A 16657-nucleotide genomic window follows, 5' to 3' on the forward strand; every position below is an offset into this window, starting at 1 on the left:
AACAAGGTAAACGTTGTGGGATCTGTAAATACATTTAATATGTGTCTAAAAAATATATTAGTATTTTTTTTTTATCGTTAGAGGCTGTATTTACATGTATTTTAAATGTGAAAAGGGGATTAACATGCTCGCATTTTGTTGGTTCCCATTGTGTTCCAGTTTTGATTCTCCGGCCATCTTCATAAGCATGTGTCTGTGTTTACATGTCGCAGGGTGTGGAGAATGCAATTACTGTGCTAAACAAACGTTAAGTAACTTTATGGGCACAGACAGTTGCTCTGATTTGCCAAGCAGAAAGGTTTATTCTCATTCATTCAGAGCGGCAGACCCACTTGTGTTTTTCCTTTGTGTGGAAAGCCTGGTGACGTGAGGTGCACAGAGCAATTACCTTTAAATACATTTGAAAAACTACTGCTACCTCCGTACTGTACTCTTAAATACACTTGAAAATTGTTGCCCTACAGGTTTCCAATGATAGCTAAAAATATTATTGCTATTTGTTCCAAAAAGCGTTATGCCAAGTTATGCTTACCAGCTCAGTGGCCTTGTGGTTAGAGGAAATTATAATAAGCAGATCTGGCAACCCTGCCCAGAGGATGAACCAGTGACGTCAGAACTTCAGTAATCTACAGAAAAGTCCCCCAGAGACCAGACCCTTTTATGAACAACCATTATGTACCTTAATACTGCTCTAACATTTACCATAATATATTCATATATATATATATATATCGTTGCTGTCAGGTGGAAACCGTTCCTTTTTTATTATTATTTTTAAAAACATTTTAAAATGTTAAATCTGCTATTTTCAATACTTTTGTGCTTTAAGTCATTCATTTATGAAAAAACATAACAATTTGAAATACAAGGTGTTGCGAACGTTCAGGGCATACTTGCCAACACTGGCCTATAGATGGAGATCCCCATAAATGGAGACGATCGACCTACGAAGTCGTCATAGAGACCCAAGACGTGCCATAGATACGGGGTCTGACATATGCGAACCCTTCCCAGAGACTCCATATATGGAGATGGCCGTCACGTCCAGGACTGACGTCATGGTCCCATATTTGGGCATAACTGACATGGGCAGCTCCATGTATGGAGATGTCTAACACTATCTGACATCCTCGTGGTGACATCAGGGGCACAGCCAGCAATATAAAGGTCGCTGAATGCCCTGGTTAAGGCAGTGTCCTCAGCGACGCTCGAAGAGCATCTTAACTCTCTCCAGAGAACCAGAAGATTGGCTGGCCTTACAACCCAGTTAATCACGGATTGCATAGTCAGGATGACTAGCTGGCCTTACAACCCAGCTAGGCCTTCACAGTGGCTCTTGAGTCCGGTTCCAAACAACCAGCCGATTATCTGTATTACACAAGGTTTCTGCCCGGTAACAGCAATATATATTCACCCGTTTCCTAGGCTGTGCATGTGTTTTCCACTTCCTGTCGATTTGATCCAATGAAATCCAATGAAACTGGTCAGATGACCAATGATATCCAATGAAATCGACAGGAAGTGGAAAACACACAGTCTAGGAAACAGGTGAATATATACAGTCTTATTATTATGAAGTAAAGTTCTCTATTGTTTCTGCTCTTAAACTAAGAAGCTGATCTAAGCTGTATTTCAGTGTTCAGGCAGCAGAACACTGATCATTATAAATGTAAATGAATAAATCCTCATGGCTTTGTCAGTGGTGGAAAGTAACTAAGTAAATTTATTTAAGTAATGTACTTACAGTAGGTACAATTATGAGGTACTTTTACTTTACTGGACTGGAATTTTCAATACTTTTACTTCTACTCCACTACATCTCAGAGGCAAATATTGTACTTTTACTCCACTACAATTATTAGAACATTTTAGTTACTCGTTACTTTGCAGATATAAATTATTACTATAAATTATTACATTCTAAAACATAGGCTATACATTAACCTCTTTAGCCTTATTTTAAACCTAGGCTATTTGAAAATAGCCGATCTACAAGCTCACAACGCGTCGCATCGCGACGCGTTATGAGCTTGTAGATCTGCTATTTTCAAACATTTTAGTACTTTTACTTTTGGTACTTTAAGTACATTTTGATATGAATACTTTTATACTTTTACTCAAGTACATTTTGAATTGCGGACTTTTACTTGTAACAGAGTACTTCCACATTGCAGTATTGATACTTTTACTTAAGTAAAAAACATTTGAGTACTTCTTCCACCACTGGTCTTTTGTTTACATGTTGGACTCTTCTTCTACAACTCTGGTGTCCTGGTCAGCAGAGGAGAGGAGGCCTCGTCTACGACCAGCATCACTCCCAGTGATGTTCACGTAATCTGGACCGTCCTCCTGGAACATGACGACACACTTCAATATGAATCACATTCACAACCATGAAGACATCATAAGTGTATATTATGTATACACTTATGATGAAAATAGCAAAAGTCATACCAATATATAAGGCTGGAGACAAACACGAACTCACAAATTACAGACCTGTTTCCCTCCTACCCCAGTTTTCAAAAATATTGGAGAAAGTGGTTAGATGAGTTCATTACCAAATACAGTGTATTATGTGAACAGCAATATGGTTTTAGGGCTAATAGGACAACAACACATGCACTTATGGAATTTGTTGAGACAGTAACTACGGCAATAGGAAACAAAGATTATGCAATAGGAGTATGTCTAGACCTCAGTAAGGCATTTGATACTGTAGCTCATGAACTGTTATTACAAAAATTTGAAAATTATGGAATTAGGGGGTTAGCTCTCTCTTCGGTAAGTAGCTATTTACAAAATAGAAATCAGTATGTACAGATAAACAACTGTAAATCACAATTCCTGAATGTTAAATGTGGGGTCCCGCAGGGTTCCGTGCTGGGCCCACTGCTCTTCATCTTGTATGTAAACGATATGTGTGAGGTTTAAAAACTATTGAAAACAATAGTATTTGCTGATGATACAAACGTGATTTGTTGTGGAGCTAACCTGGAGCAACTTTTGGAAACAGTGGAACAGGAATTGAAAAGATTAAAGAGTTGGTTTGATTCAAATAAATTGACACTAAATTTGAGTAAAGCTAAGTACATAATATTTGGGAATCGTATAATTAATACTAACAAAACACTTTCAATAAATGAAATAGAAATTGAACAAGTGACTGAAATCAAATTTCTTGGAGTAATAATTGATAACAAAGTATGCTGGAAGCCTCATATAAATTATATAAAAACTAAAATAGCTAAGTCTATTGCAATACTATATAAGGTCAAAGATTTTTTAAATAAAAGTTAATTATACATGTTGTACTTTATACTCCCATACATAATGTACTGTGTGGAAGTGTGGGGAAACACGTACAAAACAAATACTCATTCAATATTCATCCTTCAAAAAAGAGCCATAAGAATGATAAATAAAACCACATATAGAGAACCAACTAACCAACTCTTTATCAAATTAAAAGCACTAAAATTCAAAGATTTGGTTGAACTTAAAACAGTTCAAATAATGTACAGAGCAGAAAATAGATTATTACCAAACAATATCCAAAAGTTGTTCCAAACGAGAGAAAGTCATTACAATTTGAGAGGAGTCTGTATGTTTGATCAGCCATTAGTGAGGACTACAGCAAAATATCACTGTATTTCTGTTAAAGGAGTTACTCTATGGAACAAATGCAGAGATGAATTGAAACAAAGTGCGACATGGAATGCGTTCAAGCAAATGTTTAAAATGGACATACTAAATAGATATAGAATAGCTTGTTAGGTATAACAAATGTACTGTAGGTTAGAACTGGAGCATAATTTCGACTGTCTAGTATGTTTGATTTATTTATTTATTTATTTTTTGTGCTTTTTTTAACTTGTTTTTGTTGTTTAAATGAAAGTGTGTAAACACTGGGGCGGAAAGCCAAAATATTTTTTCTTAAAGTTTGAGATATTTGAGACACATAAAGAAGGGGTTGGACCTGATAAGTTTTCACAAAACTTCTTCCTACTCCTTTTTCGAACATGGACTATAATTCAAGGATGTTAAAATAATTTTGGCGCTGTTTTCTTAAATTAATTCTTTCTTCTTTTTTCTCCTTTGTCTTTTCTCATTTATATATGTTTGAAAAAAAGAAAAAAAAAAGAATGGATGTTCACTTCACTGGCTCCACATCACCTTCAGGACGGAATGCAAGATAGTGGGAGCCAAGTTTGAAGCTTTAAGAAGAGAGCTCAGGTTGTGTAACTGAGAATTTAATTAACAATTACCGACACCTAAGTGTGCAGGGCGGGTCAGAGCGACACAGTTTTTTGACCGTAGTATATTTTTTGAGTTGAAGAACTTGTTTTTAGATCACTTCTGTAACCAGGGAACACATTTTTTTGGAATACATCTTTTTGTGATTCTTTTACATCGGAGTCCTGTGAAGTTTTTCTGCTCCAGGGAATATACAGGAGTATAGAAAAGGTGCCGCTGAGATTCAACCACTCACGATCTCCCTTCTGACTCATCAGTGCATCCACGGCGATGCCCCCCCCCCCTCTAAGAACTGCTCAAACCACAACCCTCCACTCCGCAGCCTGGGAATGATCCAAGCACCACCGAAGAAGAGTATACCCGCGCCCGTGATCACAACAAAACAAAAAGCTATAGCCTCCTTCCATGTTAAAGGATTCACAAAAGTCAAATTTTCCCGATTTTACCGGACCCCCGTGCGTGTAACGAGACGCGGAGAATATTCCATGATTTTTCAAAGGTACAGTAAAATCGCCGTTTTCGCTGGAAAGGGGACGATAGACGGATGAATTAATTAATGAATTCCTGGTTGTGAATGAGTTAATTTTTTTTTTTTTTTTTATTACCCCAAGATGGGACTTGTTGTTGCCGAATGTGTTTTCTGTTTATGTCTTGTCTTTGTTATTTTGATGCCATTTGCTTTTAAAACCCTGTAACATTTAAAGTGCGTGCGTTATAAATCAATGTATTATTATTATTAGTAATAGCATTATTATTGTTATTATAGAATTCATCGTTATAAATGAGTGCAATCAATGAAAGTAATGTATAGCTACTCACCGCATTGTCCACGACAGAGCCTTGTTTCCTTTAGGAAAATAAACAAGAAAAGAGAAACAACCAAACTTTTTACAATGTTTGTTACAATACTGACAAGATCAGGATATAGTTCAATAGAGTATTGAAATCTAAGGCTTTTTTTGTACACTATTTTAAATTGTTTTGGGTGGAGATGCCGCTAGTTGTCCCCAAAAGTGACTCCAGAATCCTGAAAGATTTCTGCTATTTGTTTCGAAAAGCTTTTTACTGTTGCCAACATGTATAATAACGTTATAATGTGACATAGCTCTGTTTAACACAATGCTGAACCCCCTCTAACTCTACATACTTTACCCATTTATGTCTTACATTGTTTTTATTACGTTGACATTGCTTTGGTAATGTAAACATATGTTTTCTGAAGCCAATGAAGCTCCATTGAATGGAACTGAATCATATTGAAACTCAGCAGGTCATTAGAATGAGTGATGATGACAGGAAACTCACCAGAGCCACAACATAAGCAAAGGAAACAGCAGAACAGCCAACAGCTTCACTCCCATCACAACACGAAGGACGACGACATCACCTGCAAGAACAAATGACACCATATTTACAATTCATTACTAACAGAGAAGTAAATCAATCAACATTGCTTCTCAGTACATTTAGTTTGATGCTTTATATTTTAGATAAATACCTGGATCCCCAGGGCTCTATACTAGAGCCTGTAGTATTTCTGTCGACACCAAATCTCTTTGCTGTAAATAAATCTCTTTGCTGTAAATAGATCTACAAGCTTTTGAGCAGGATTTCCTCTTTTGTCAACAAAAATGCAAAGACTCTAGCTCGAGCCCTCATTCAATGCCAATGGCTAATTATTATTATCAGTAATCATGTCATTACTAACCAGGCATAGTCATGTATTTCAACTATGTTTTGTAAATGTAATTCTGTACAATTTTACACTATAGTGTTTTTTTTTTATTTTTTTTATGCTAAATAAAATCATATCAAATGCCACTTTTGCAATCTACTATTTTTGAAAAATCATGAAAATGTGTGCAAATCTTTGAATATAATATTTGTAACTCAAATCTTTGCTTCTGGGGGATTCCACAAATGTCTTCTAAATCCTAACAGTTTTTTTTAAATCTTATGTTGCTTTAATATCAGTGGTTCTCAAACTTCTTCATGTCAAGGACCACCCAAAATTATATGTATTTGGCCGCCGACCCCCATCTCACAACATTTTGTTCCAGGTACCCCCCATAAGCAAAGATTTGAGTAAAAAAGTTTAACTTAAAAATATATATATTCAAAGATTTGAGTAAAAAAGTTTCACTTTAAAATATATATATATATTCAAAGATTTGCAGATCTACAAGCTCATAGCGTGGCACTCGGTGCCGCGCTATGAGCTTATAGATCTGCTATTTTTGAATGGCCAAAGATATTTTAAAATGACACAAATGATGCTTTCCCGGTCTTAAAGGGTTAAGACAGTCAAAGAGACAGTGCCCCTCAATACCCTCATACATGTTAAACTACTTTTTGTCTTATCCTTTTAGCCTAAGGGCCCTATTTTTGCCGGTGCCTTACCCATTATCTCTAAACTTCTTTGCCATGTTTTACTATTTTTAAAAACATTTTCAAATAGTTCAAATAGCCAATCTACAAGCTCACAACGTGTCCATGCAGATCGGCTAGTTGAACTAGTTGAAAATGTTTTTAAAAATAGTAAAAAATGAAGAAGTTTAGAGATAATGGGTAAGGCACCGGAGAAAATGTGTCCCTAAATGTCTCACGGTACCTCGGTGCTGTTTACATTTCTGACAAAAAATGGGCATTCAATCAAATATCCACACTGTTTTCGGCAAATGTTCTCCCCAGAAAAAGGAGGCTTGGGTTCAAGTGGTTAGTTGATTATTGCCAGGTTAACAGGCTTCATTCTAACATCCTCCTCTTTCTACTCACTGTGTGTTGAGTCCATGATCATCTGCAGCAGCACCTCAGTAGAGTTGGTTTCTCCCACAGAGTTCCTGGTCTGACAGAAGTACCGTCCGGTCTGGTGAAGCTGCAGAGAGGTCAGAACCAGAACCTGACCTCCTGACCCTACCTGGACCAGGGAGCCGGAGGACCCAGCAGCAGGTCCGGGGGTCCTCTGGTACCAGGTGTAGCTGTGTACCGCTGGGTTGGCATCAGCGCTGCAGATCAGGTTCACACGGCCTCCCTCTGCCACGCTGTCTGATGGACAGACCTCCACCAACACGCTCACTGGTGCATCTGCACGTCAAAAAGACAAACACGACAGATTGTATTTAGTTGTTATATAAAAAAGAAAGTGTTGAATGAGGTTCAAATACATTCCATTAGAATACAAGTAATGGAATTGTAACCTTGTTTATTTTTTATTTTACTTACAAAGAACATTCATGAAAGTAGGTGGTGACATCTGGGATCCATGTTTGTTTGTCACCTGACAGCTGTACTGTCCAGAGTCTGGAGGAGACACATTCTCTTTCACCAGCTGAGGACCAGTGGAGATAGAACTGTTTCCTGTGTCTCTGTACCAGGTGTAGATGTCTGCTGGTGGGTTGACATCACTGCTGCAGGTCAGAGTCACTTTTCTGCCCTCAACAACATCTCCAGGTGGATCCATTGATATGGAGATATTCCATGGGGTCACTGAAGAGGGGATGTGAGTATGTTGTCATCATCAGTAATCGGGTATTTATTATCATCCTATATTACAATTGGCTTAAGAGAGGACCGGCCGGCGGACGGACCTCTGATGTCATGCTCATGTCACTATGACTCAGCCATAACCATATAAGGAGTTCCCAATGCAGCTACGACCAAATATGGAGTGTGTTGTCTCTAACCTCAATGTGTCGTCATGGCATCAGCAAACAAATCAGTCAACTCCATATATGGGCACAGAAGGGGGCGTGCCCATATATGGTGACATCTCCATATTTGGGCATAAAAGCATGTAGTGCAGCAGATAACCAAAACAATCGTTCAGTTTGTGATAAAAGCATGACATTTGGTACAAAGGCATTCCAAAAAGAATTGGATATGGAGGCATCATGAATTTTCAACATGGCGCCCATGGCAGCCATTTTTCAAAATGGCCGCCAGCAACAACTGTTTTCTTATGAGTGATGGATATAATATGATATTTCAGACTGATTTACCGTACATAGTACTTGGTAAATGTCTTTTGGATAATGAAAATTGTCATTGAATATTCAAGATGGCCACCGTCACTTGTACGACTGTCTGATATGGGTGATCTCGGTGTCAAATATCTTTTTATGATGCAGAATTCAATAGCTTTGGCCAGAAGCTTCCTTCTACCTCACAACTGAATATGACCACTGTTTCTTTCAAGATGGCAGCCACATGGCCAAAATCAAAATTGCAAGAAAATAGAGCTATTACCTATTTTATTGGAATTAAAATGTTGATCCAATAAACTCAAAAATCCTTATATCTGCAAAATGAAAACAACTGAACCATTCGATGAATGGAAATGTAAGCGTGGATGTTGAAGCACAGCCAGGGCACACTGGTGACACCACTGATGCGGGTTCAGTGCCAGCTAAATACACTCTGCTTAATAATGCCATATTTTCTGTAATTAATGTGCTGGTTGTGGTGATAGTTTAGTGGTAGTGTAGTTTAGTGTCCTAAATGCTATCTAATGTTAGCCCCACATCTACTTAATAGTTTACATATTAAGATGTAGTTTGATAGCCACACCTGAATGGACAGGATGTGCCAGCGCGGGACAGCCGAGCCAAGGGTAATAGGGCTTTATATGACTTTCATATAGTTACCCGGATGGTGTACAGATCGCACAGGAATTAAATGGTACTGGATGAACAATCGGGCTAGGTGTAGGGCAATTTTCTTATCCGAACCTAGTTGTATCCCATGCTTGAATGTGTTTCCCTGTAGTAAAAGGTGCTAAAAGTAGTAGGTCTCTATAATAGTGCCAGAAAGGCTAACTAAGAAGGTCTTGAAGATAATGGCCAGGGACATGCAGCATCAACCTCTGGTGTTGTGTTTGCTGAGTTGGTGCTTTACATAAAAGAGACCAGACAACATGATGGGTCAGCACCTGTATTCAAACTAGCTGAACTTTCCCAGCTCTACAAGTCACGAATGGAACAGCTAGGCGTAGAGGTTGATAACAGAGTTAACTCTACACGGCTGAAAGAGGGACTTCTTGCCGAGTTCCCTGATATGCAAGCTTACAACAAGGGAAGAGATGTCTTGATGGCCTTTGAACACGAAATCGGCACTGCTTTTGCCAAAGCCTGTGAGCAGCATAACAACAAAGATGCTATGCACATTGCACGTGCTGCACAGATTGTCCGCCGTCACATATTGGTGAGGCCAAACCATTGAATGGTTTTCCCTAACAATGCCAAGAGGACTCTGTGCCACAGCTGTTGCTTACCCTTGTGAACATGTTCCTAGAGGGACCCAGCATAAAAGACTAGATGGAAGAACCAACATCTCCTGCAGCACTTACGATTGTTCAGTTGCTAAAATTCAACAGTGTTAAGCTCAAGCGGGCACCAGACACAGCAGCTTTTGTCAGACACAGTACTGCACAGGAGACACCAGTTCCATTATACATAGGACTGATGTTGCATGCCCACACACGTAAAAGGGAACTTGTAGATAAAATGGCACATCTGGGCTTGAGCGTATCCTATGATCGTGTTTTTCAGCTCTCAATTCAGATGAGGAACCACGTCTGCCAGCAGTTTCTTAGAGAACAAGTGGTATGCCCTCCACAGTTGTGCAGTCATGTGTTTACCACTGCTGCTGTTGACAATATTGATCATAATCCCAGTTCAATAACAGCTACGGATTCTTTCCATGGCACGCCAATCTCTATGATCCAACATCCCGTCTTTTGTTGGTGAAGGGACTGACCGAAGACTTCTTGTACTCAGTGGGCCTTAGGGAGGATGTTCCAAGACCATTGACCGCTTGCCAGCATACAACACTGAGGTCCCCCTTGTTGCTAGCTATATCAAGGTCTCACACATTTGCAAAGAGGCACAATGTACAATCAATCCCTCAGACCAAGGCTGCCCTAGAAGAGCATGTCAAGAGAGCTGTATACCAAGGAGGCCACGTGTGGGGTCAAGTGCTGGTGTCAAAACCAGAACTACCTTCACTGTGCAAATGGGGCTGGTCAAAGACATCTGAGGGAGACAATGAACCCTTCTGGACATGCCTACCAGATGCAGGCTAGTCCAGTTATGAACTTGTCTCTTGCAAATGTAAGAAGGGTTGTGTTGGGCAGTGCAAATGCAAAAAAGCTCAGTTACAAAAAAAAAGCACAGCCCTCTGTTTCTGTGAAGGCGAGTGTGAATAGTCTTCCCTCAGTTCCCTGTGATAGACCCTAGGTTTGGCCTCACTTAATATGAGTCTTGTGAGATAGAAGGAAGCTTCTTAGAAAGTCTAAAGTTCCTAATTCAAATTCTGCATCAAGAAAAATGTATAATTTGACACAGAGATCATCCATATCTAACCAGTCTGAAAAAAATGGTGGCCATTTTGAATTTAATGAAAATGTTCAATTATCCAAAAAACACATTACTAAGTACATAAGGTAAATAAATTCAACACATTTTGTCTGCAATATCATATTATATCCATCACTCATTAGAAAACAGTTGATGCTGGTGGCCATTTTGAAAAATGGCTGCCATGGGCGCCATGTTGAAAATTCATGATGCCTCCATATCCAAATCTTCTGGGAATGCCTCTGGCTATAAGTGTACCAAATGTCATGCTTTTGTCGCAAACTGAACGATTCCTTTATATTTGGGAGCTAAGCTGCTGGACTAATGCCCATATATGCTTGAATCAGTCTCTATAACAGTTGAAAACACCCGAAGCACCATGTAAATTAACTTACTCTGAACATCTAAAGAGTGTGGTGATGACATCAGGGATCCATGTTTGTTTGTCACCTGACAGATGTACTGTCCAGAGTCTGCAGGAGACACCTTCTCCTTCACCAGCTGAGGAGCAGTGGAGATAGATCTCTGTCCTTTGAACCAGGTGTAGATGTCTGCTGGTGGGTTGGCATCACTGCTGCAGGTCAGAGTCACTTTACTGCCCTCAATAACGCCTCCTGGTGGATTCACTGATACTGAAGGAATTCCTGGAGGGTCTATGGAGGAATAAAGACCAATATGCTCAAATAAACATATTTGATTAACGTATCTCTAGGCCAGCGGTCCCCTAGCTGAGAGAGAGAGATGAAGCAGGGACCCCTTAACTGAAAGAGAGATGAAGCAGGGAACCCCCACAACATTTTGTATAACATTGTGTTGCAGATTACTTTTTCAGCACTTTTAACAGCACTATCATCAGTGTTGTGTAATTGTATATATTTAAATATGCTCGATTCATGTTAATGTGTATGTTCAGACATTTAACCACTTAAACCCTTAATATTTAGTAAACCTGACCTTTCAATTTGTATTTCGTCTCCTCTTTTTTCCCTCTACACCAAAACGCTTTGCTGAACATAGCTGATAGGAGCTTGTAGATCTGCTATTTTTGGCTAAAGTTCTCCTCAGAATATGGATGCTAGGGTTCAAGTGGTTAATGTAAAATGTTCCTATCACACAAAGATTTGTAGTAACTCTGAGGACCCCCTAGGGGTCCCGGACCCCCTGTTGAAGACCCCTGATCTCTAGGCAACTGCATGTTTCACTAGAGATGAACAATAACAATAATTCATGTGTGAATAATGTGTCTAAATTACACCATCGTTGGTTAAAATAATAAAACACTGAACTCTAACACCATCAATAATGTACATTATCTGCCCGGACTGCTGGCATAGCGGTCCGGGCACCTAGGCTTCTTTGTAGCCTGACAGTACATCGCGAGTCGTTCCCGACGATCTTTGTCTCTATCCATCTCTCTCTCCCTGTTTACTGTCTGTCTTTACTATAAAAACTATAATTAAAGGCCTAAAAGACCCAAAAAATATATTAGAAAAAAATACAATTTCCCCCTCTTCCTCTCTCTGTCTGTGTCTTTATAAAACCATAAATAAACGTGAGGAAGCAGCATTTAGTTTATATCTGGAACAAACTCCCAGTAAACTACAGGTTCTGCTGACACTCTTATTTATTAAAACACAAATAAAGACCTTTCTGTTTGATGCTGCCTTTCATTGAGTTACTTTTATTTTTCTCTTTTCTTTCTTTTCTTCACTGTAACTGTATCTGTTATTTATTTCACTTCTTCTGTTTTATGTATCATAATGTTATTTATAATTGTGATTTATTTGAGCACATTGAATGTCCTTGTTGTTGAAATATGTTTAAAGGTAGGGTAAGTGATTTTCTTTGGTTAAAATAAGTGTTAAATAGCTCTATATTCTGATAGTACTCATTGCTATAGAGTGTTTGTTCAGTAAAAGGAGTCTCCTCGTCTCTCCAGCTCTTTATAAAACAGAAAATGCACTTTCGTTTCAGTTTCAGTTTAATTTCCAATTTTATCCAATCAGGATAGAGAACTCAATCAGGATATAGATTAAACAAGTGAAATTGGAAGTGATGACACTAAGAAATGAGCAGACAAAATTGGAACTGGAACACTATAAAAATGAAGCTTAAAAATGGGAACTTTCTCTTGATTGGCTGAGATTTTGACACCTACCGGAAAATGCATTTCCTGCTTATTAAAGAGCTGGAGAGACGGGGAGACTCCTGTTACTGAACAAACACTCTATAGCAACGATTACTATCAGAATAACCTTTAACCTTTTAACAAAATACTTTTAGTTTTAACCCAAAAATATCACTTACCCTACCTTTAAATAAACCTGTCTTGCCTATAAGTGCAATGCAAAGTATGATGCAATGGATTTGATCCACTCCTGCACTGACACAATTAAATTATTGGGAACTTTTATGTCACTTTAAAAGCCTTCTGTATCATTAATCACTCACTGAAATATATGACAAAAACACATTAAAAATGTTCTTGAACAAATGATGATGTTGTTTTGTTGTCTGGATTTTTTTGTTGTTGAAAATATTAAAATCAAATCCAAACACTTGGTTCACTTACACTGCACATCTAGAGAGTGTGGTGGTGAAGTCTGGGATCCATGTTTGTTTGTCACCCGACAGATGTACTGTCCAGAGTCTGCAGGAGACACATTCTCCTTCACCAGCTGAGGACCAGTGGAGATAGATCTCCGTCCTTTGAACCAGGTGTAGATGTCTGCTGGTGGGTTGGCATCACTGCTGCAGGTCAGAGTCACTCTGCGGCCCTCAATAACTTCTCCTGGTGGATTCACTGATACTGAAGGAATTCCTGGAGGGTCTATGGAGGAATAAAGATGAATAAGCTCAAATAATTTGAACTATTTTCTAAGTGTTTAAAAAGTGTAAGGATGAGCGTTAACAATAATTGATACTTATACATAAAACAAGCCCACAGGGACAACAATGACTTCAGGTGAATTGACTGAGGTGGTTCTGATGTTAGAGATGGTTGCTATCTTACTCTGTGATATATTTTTTTCAGCCTGATCTCCAGAGAATACCGTAACATTGCACGGAACGAGTGCACTTCATTCCGTGGATAGTCGCCTCGGAACTCCCAAATTGCGTGCATATGTACGGCGAGTCCCACGGTGGGCGTAACCAGTCGCAACACGGAAAAACCCGGAAGCAGAGCAGTCCGCACAATAAAATTTACGATTCTGTGCCTATCGGTACATAACTCAAACGGCGCTGAGTAGGCACAGGCGAATGTCACACCGTTCAGGACAGCAACTCGGTCGCCTTAGCTCCCTCGGTGGTCCTTCACGGGGTGACAATTCGCCTGTGACTGCGCGCCTCCGAAATGGTTTTGTCACAAAGGCAGCGCCGTACCATATGCACGCAATTCGGGAGTTCCGAGGCGGCTATCCACGGAATGAAGTGCACTCGTTCCGTGCAATGTTACGGTAATCTCTGGAGATCGGGTTGATTTTTTTATTTAAGAATGTTGTATCTCTGGATTTGGAGGAAAGTGACTGAGCTTCCTTTGACAACCTCTCTCTCTCTCTCTCTCTCTCTCTCTCTCTCTATTTATCACAATGATACTGTATTATACTCACCACTAAGAACACCTGTAAAATATGAAGAATAAACAATAAACAAAAATGGTTAATGTTCAGATTATATATATATTTTTTAATCTACTGTTCACACAATATGTCAAGTTTTCCCCCCTCAATATGAAAATGTAATAGAATAGAATAAGATCTTTAATTTAACACATTTATCTAGCTGTTTAACACAGTATTTGACTGTTTAGAAGGCCTTTCATGTTTTCACTGTGAATATGAAGCCCATTTAGACTGTCCTTACCAGGCAGCAGGATCAGAATCACACTGATGGTCTTCAGGAACATCATGGTGTCTTGAGATAAAAACCTCAGCATCAAACAACTGCAATGAAACACACACTTTAACACCATAAATCTATGGTTGTAACTTCCAATATTAATGTTACATTAAAAAAGTGATATTTTAACATTTTGGGCCGGTTCGGACCAAAATGCCAGCTGAATTTTGGTCCCAGTCCGGCCCTGACCTCAGCCCGTAGCACTTCCCCTAGCCTTGATGATCTTGCAGTTTTATGCAAAGGGTAAAATGTAATTTAAATGTAGATAGCATGTTATTTAGACAGATGCCAGGTTCATTTGTTGACTTGGCATCCTATCATTTTGTATAGTTTCAATGCATATTCATTATTTTTTGTTCTCATAATGTTTAGAGTTAGACTGATGCTAGGTTCTTGGTTTACGTATGATCCTACCCAGTGAGCCATAGTCGGCTATTAGACGTCCGTCTAAAACTAAGCGTCTGTATATAGACCGTCCATATATAGACCGCCTATAGTTGCTGAAATGACGTTGTTTCAACGTCTAGGCTAAGCCTAGCCGCTGAAAAAAATTTCAACAGCAACATTGTAACCCGGTTTTAGCCTAGCCGTTTAGACGTATTTTAAACGTCTAATAGCTGGAAAAATGCTCAGTGGGTAGATTACTATATCTATGCATGTGATGTATTACCTTGTGTTTACCTAGATTACTGTAAATCACTCTGGATTAAGAGCGTCTGATAAATGCTTAAATTAAAAGTATAAATGTACATCCTACCCATCTCTGTTTTGTTTGAATTGATAATGACCTCATGCTAACTTGTCATATTATGCTCTTTTATATAAATGATATGTTTTACTAAGTTACAAAGAGGTAATTCAGACATACTCACTTGTCACTCACTTCAGACGTACATCTCTACGGTAACAGTCGTCCAAACATACTGATAATAACCAGATCAACACACACACAACTAAAAGAGGAAGTTAAGATGAAAACAACTAGAACATTGTTGCTTTCGGGCATAAACCTCACATCTCAAAACTTCAACTTTTTATGTGTTTTACATAAGATTAATGCCCTACCACAAGAGTGTCACACAAAGTAGTGAAAACAGCAGATCTACAAGCGCACAAGTTATGAGCTTGTGGATCTGCTATTTTCACTATTTTAAATGGTTTAAAAAAACAATATTAAAAAAGGAAGGGTTCTGGACATACAAGGTTTCCACCCTTACATGGACGATATGTAGTTTCCTCTCTGCCTTCCTTTTCACATTGTTTGCGGTCGAGAAAAACTACTGATGATTTTGACTTCACTGTTCTCTGCCTTAAAGGAGCAGTTCACCCAAAACATTACTTATTGTCTCCGCCAGGCCAAAAGGCATGGCGAGAGAGTATGTTTTGCACCCTGACCGTGCGCCCGCCCGTCCGTCCGCGTGTCTGTGCGCGCGCGCGTGTGTGTGTGTGTGTGTCTCATTCTGTCTGTGATCAGCTAATCTCGGGCACCGTTGGCTTGATCGCAATGAAACTGTGCACACACACTCCCAGGATGCCAGAGCAGAACCTCTGCCCCAAATCTTTAACATGGGCCTGTCATAGCGCCACCAGGAGGCCGATTTTGGCAAAACACATTTCTTGACAGTTCTCCTACAGATTTTGTCCAAACGTCACGCGAATTGGTACACAGTATCTCTATAGTCATTAAACGAAACGAGTCTTTCAGATTTTTCATATTCCATCCTGATTGGCTAACAAGTTTGCAGGAGTTTGCAGCATGCGATTTCCATGAAATGTTGCACATACATTCTCACTAGGCAGAGAAAGAAATGCCACTTGATATTTTTCAAATCAGCCTCATGGTGGCGCTATAACAGGCCAATTTGTGTGGCCATTTCGTGTTTTTACTTATAACTGCACCGATTTGTGTAAAACTGTGTATGCGCACTCACTAGAGGCCAAGGAAAAACCTTTGCCCTGCATTTTTCACATTTGCCTTTTATAGCGCCACCAGGAGGCCGACTATAAAACTCATTTTTGGATATTACTCCTTGAGATTTTCCTAGATTCACTTGTGGGTTGTGTTTTGTGGGTTGTGTGCGTGTGCGTGTGCGTGCGCGCGCGTGTGTGTGTGTGTGTGTGTGACTGTGTGTGTGTGTGTGTGTGTG

At 39.2% G+C, this 16657-nt stretch overlaps 1 protein-coding gene across 1 annotated transcript; it reads right to left on the reverse strand.

The window, feature by feature from the left end:
* Positions 1 to 2041: 2041 nt before the first annotated feature.
* LOC308076913 (B-cell receptor CD22-like) lies at positions 2042 to 14520 on the reverse strand (the record flags this gene model as incomplete). Its single annotated transcript, XM_080417430.1, has 8 exons — positions 2042 to 2349; positions 5077 to 5104; positions 5563 to 5644; positions 7033 to 7341; positions 7480 to 7743; positions 11006 to 11263; positions 13183 to 13440; positions 14475 to 14520. 8 exons carry the CDS (start codon positions 14518 to 14520, stop codon positions 2236 to 2238), a joined length of 1359 nt encoding a protein of 452 aa, XP_080273556.1. The 3' UTR covers positions 2042 to 2235.
* Positions 14521 to 16657: the final 2137 nt, after the last annotated feature.

Source organism: Gymnoscopelus braueri, assembly GCF_963280865.1.
Source record: "Gymnoscopelus braueri genome assembly, chromosome: 21".
Lineage (NCBI taxonomy): Eukaryota > Metazoa > Chordata > Actinopteri > Myctophiformes > Myctophidae > Gymnoscopelus > Gymnoscopelus braueri.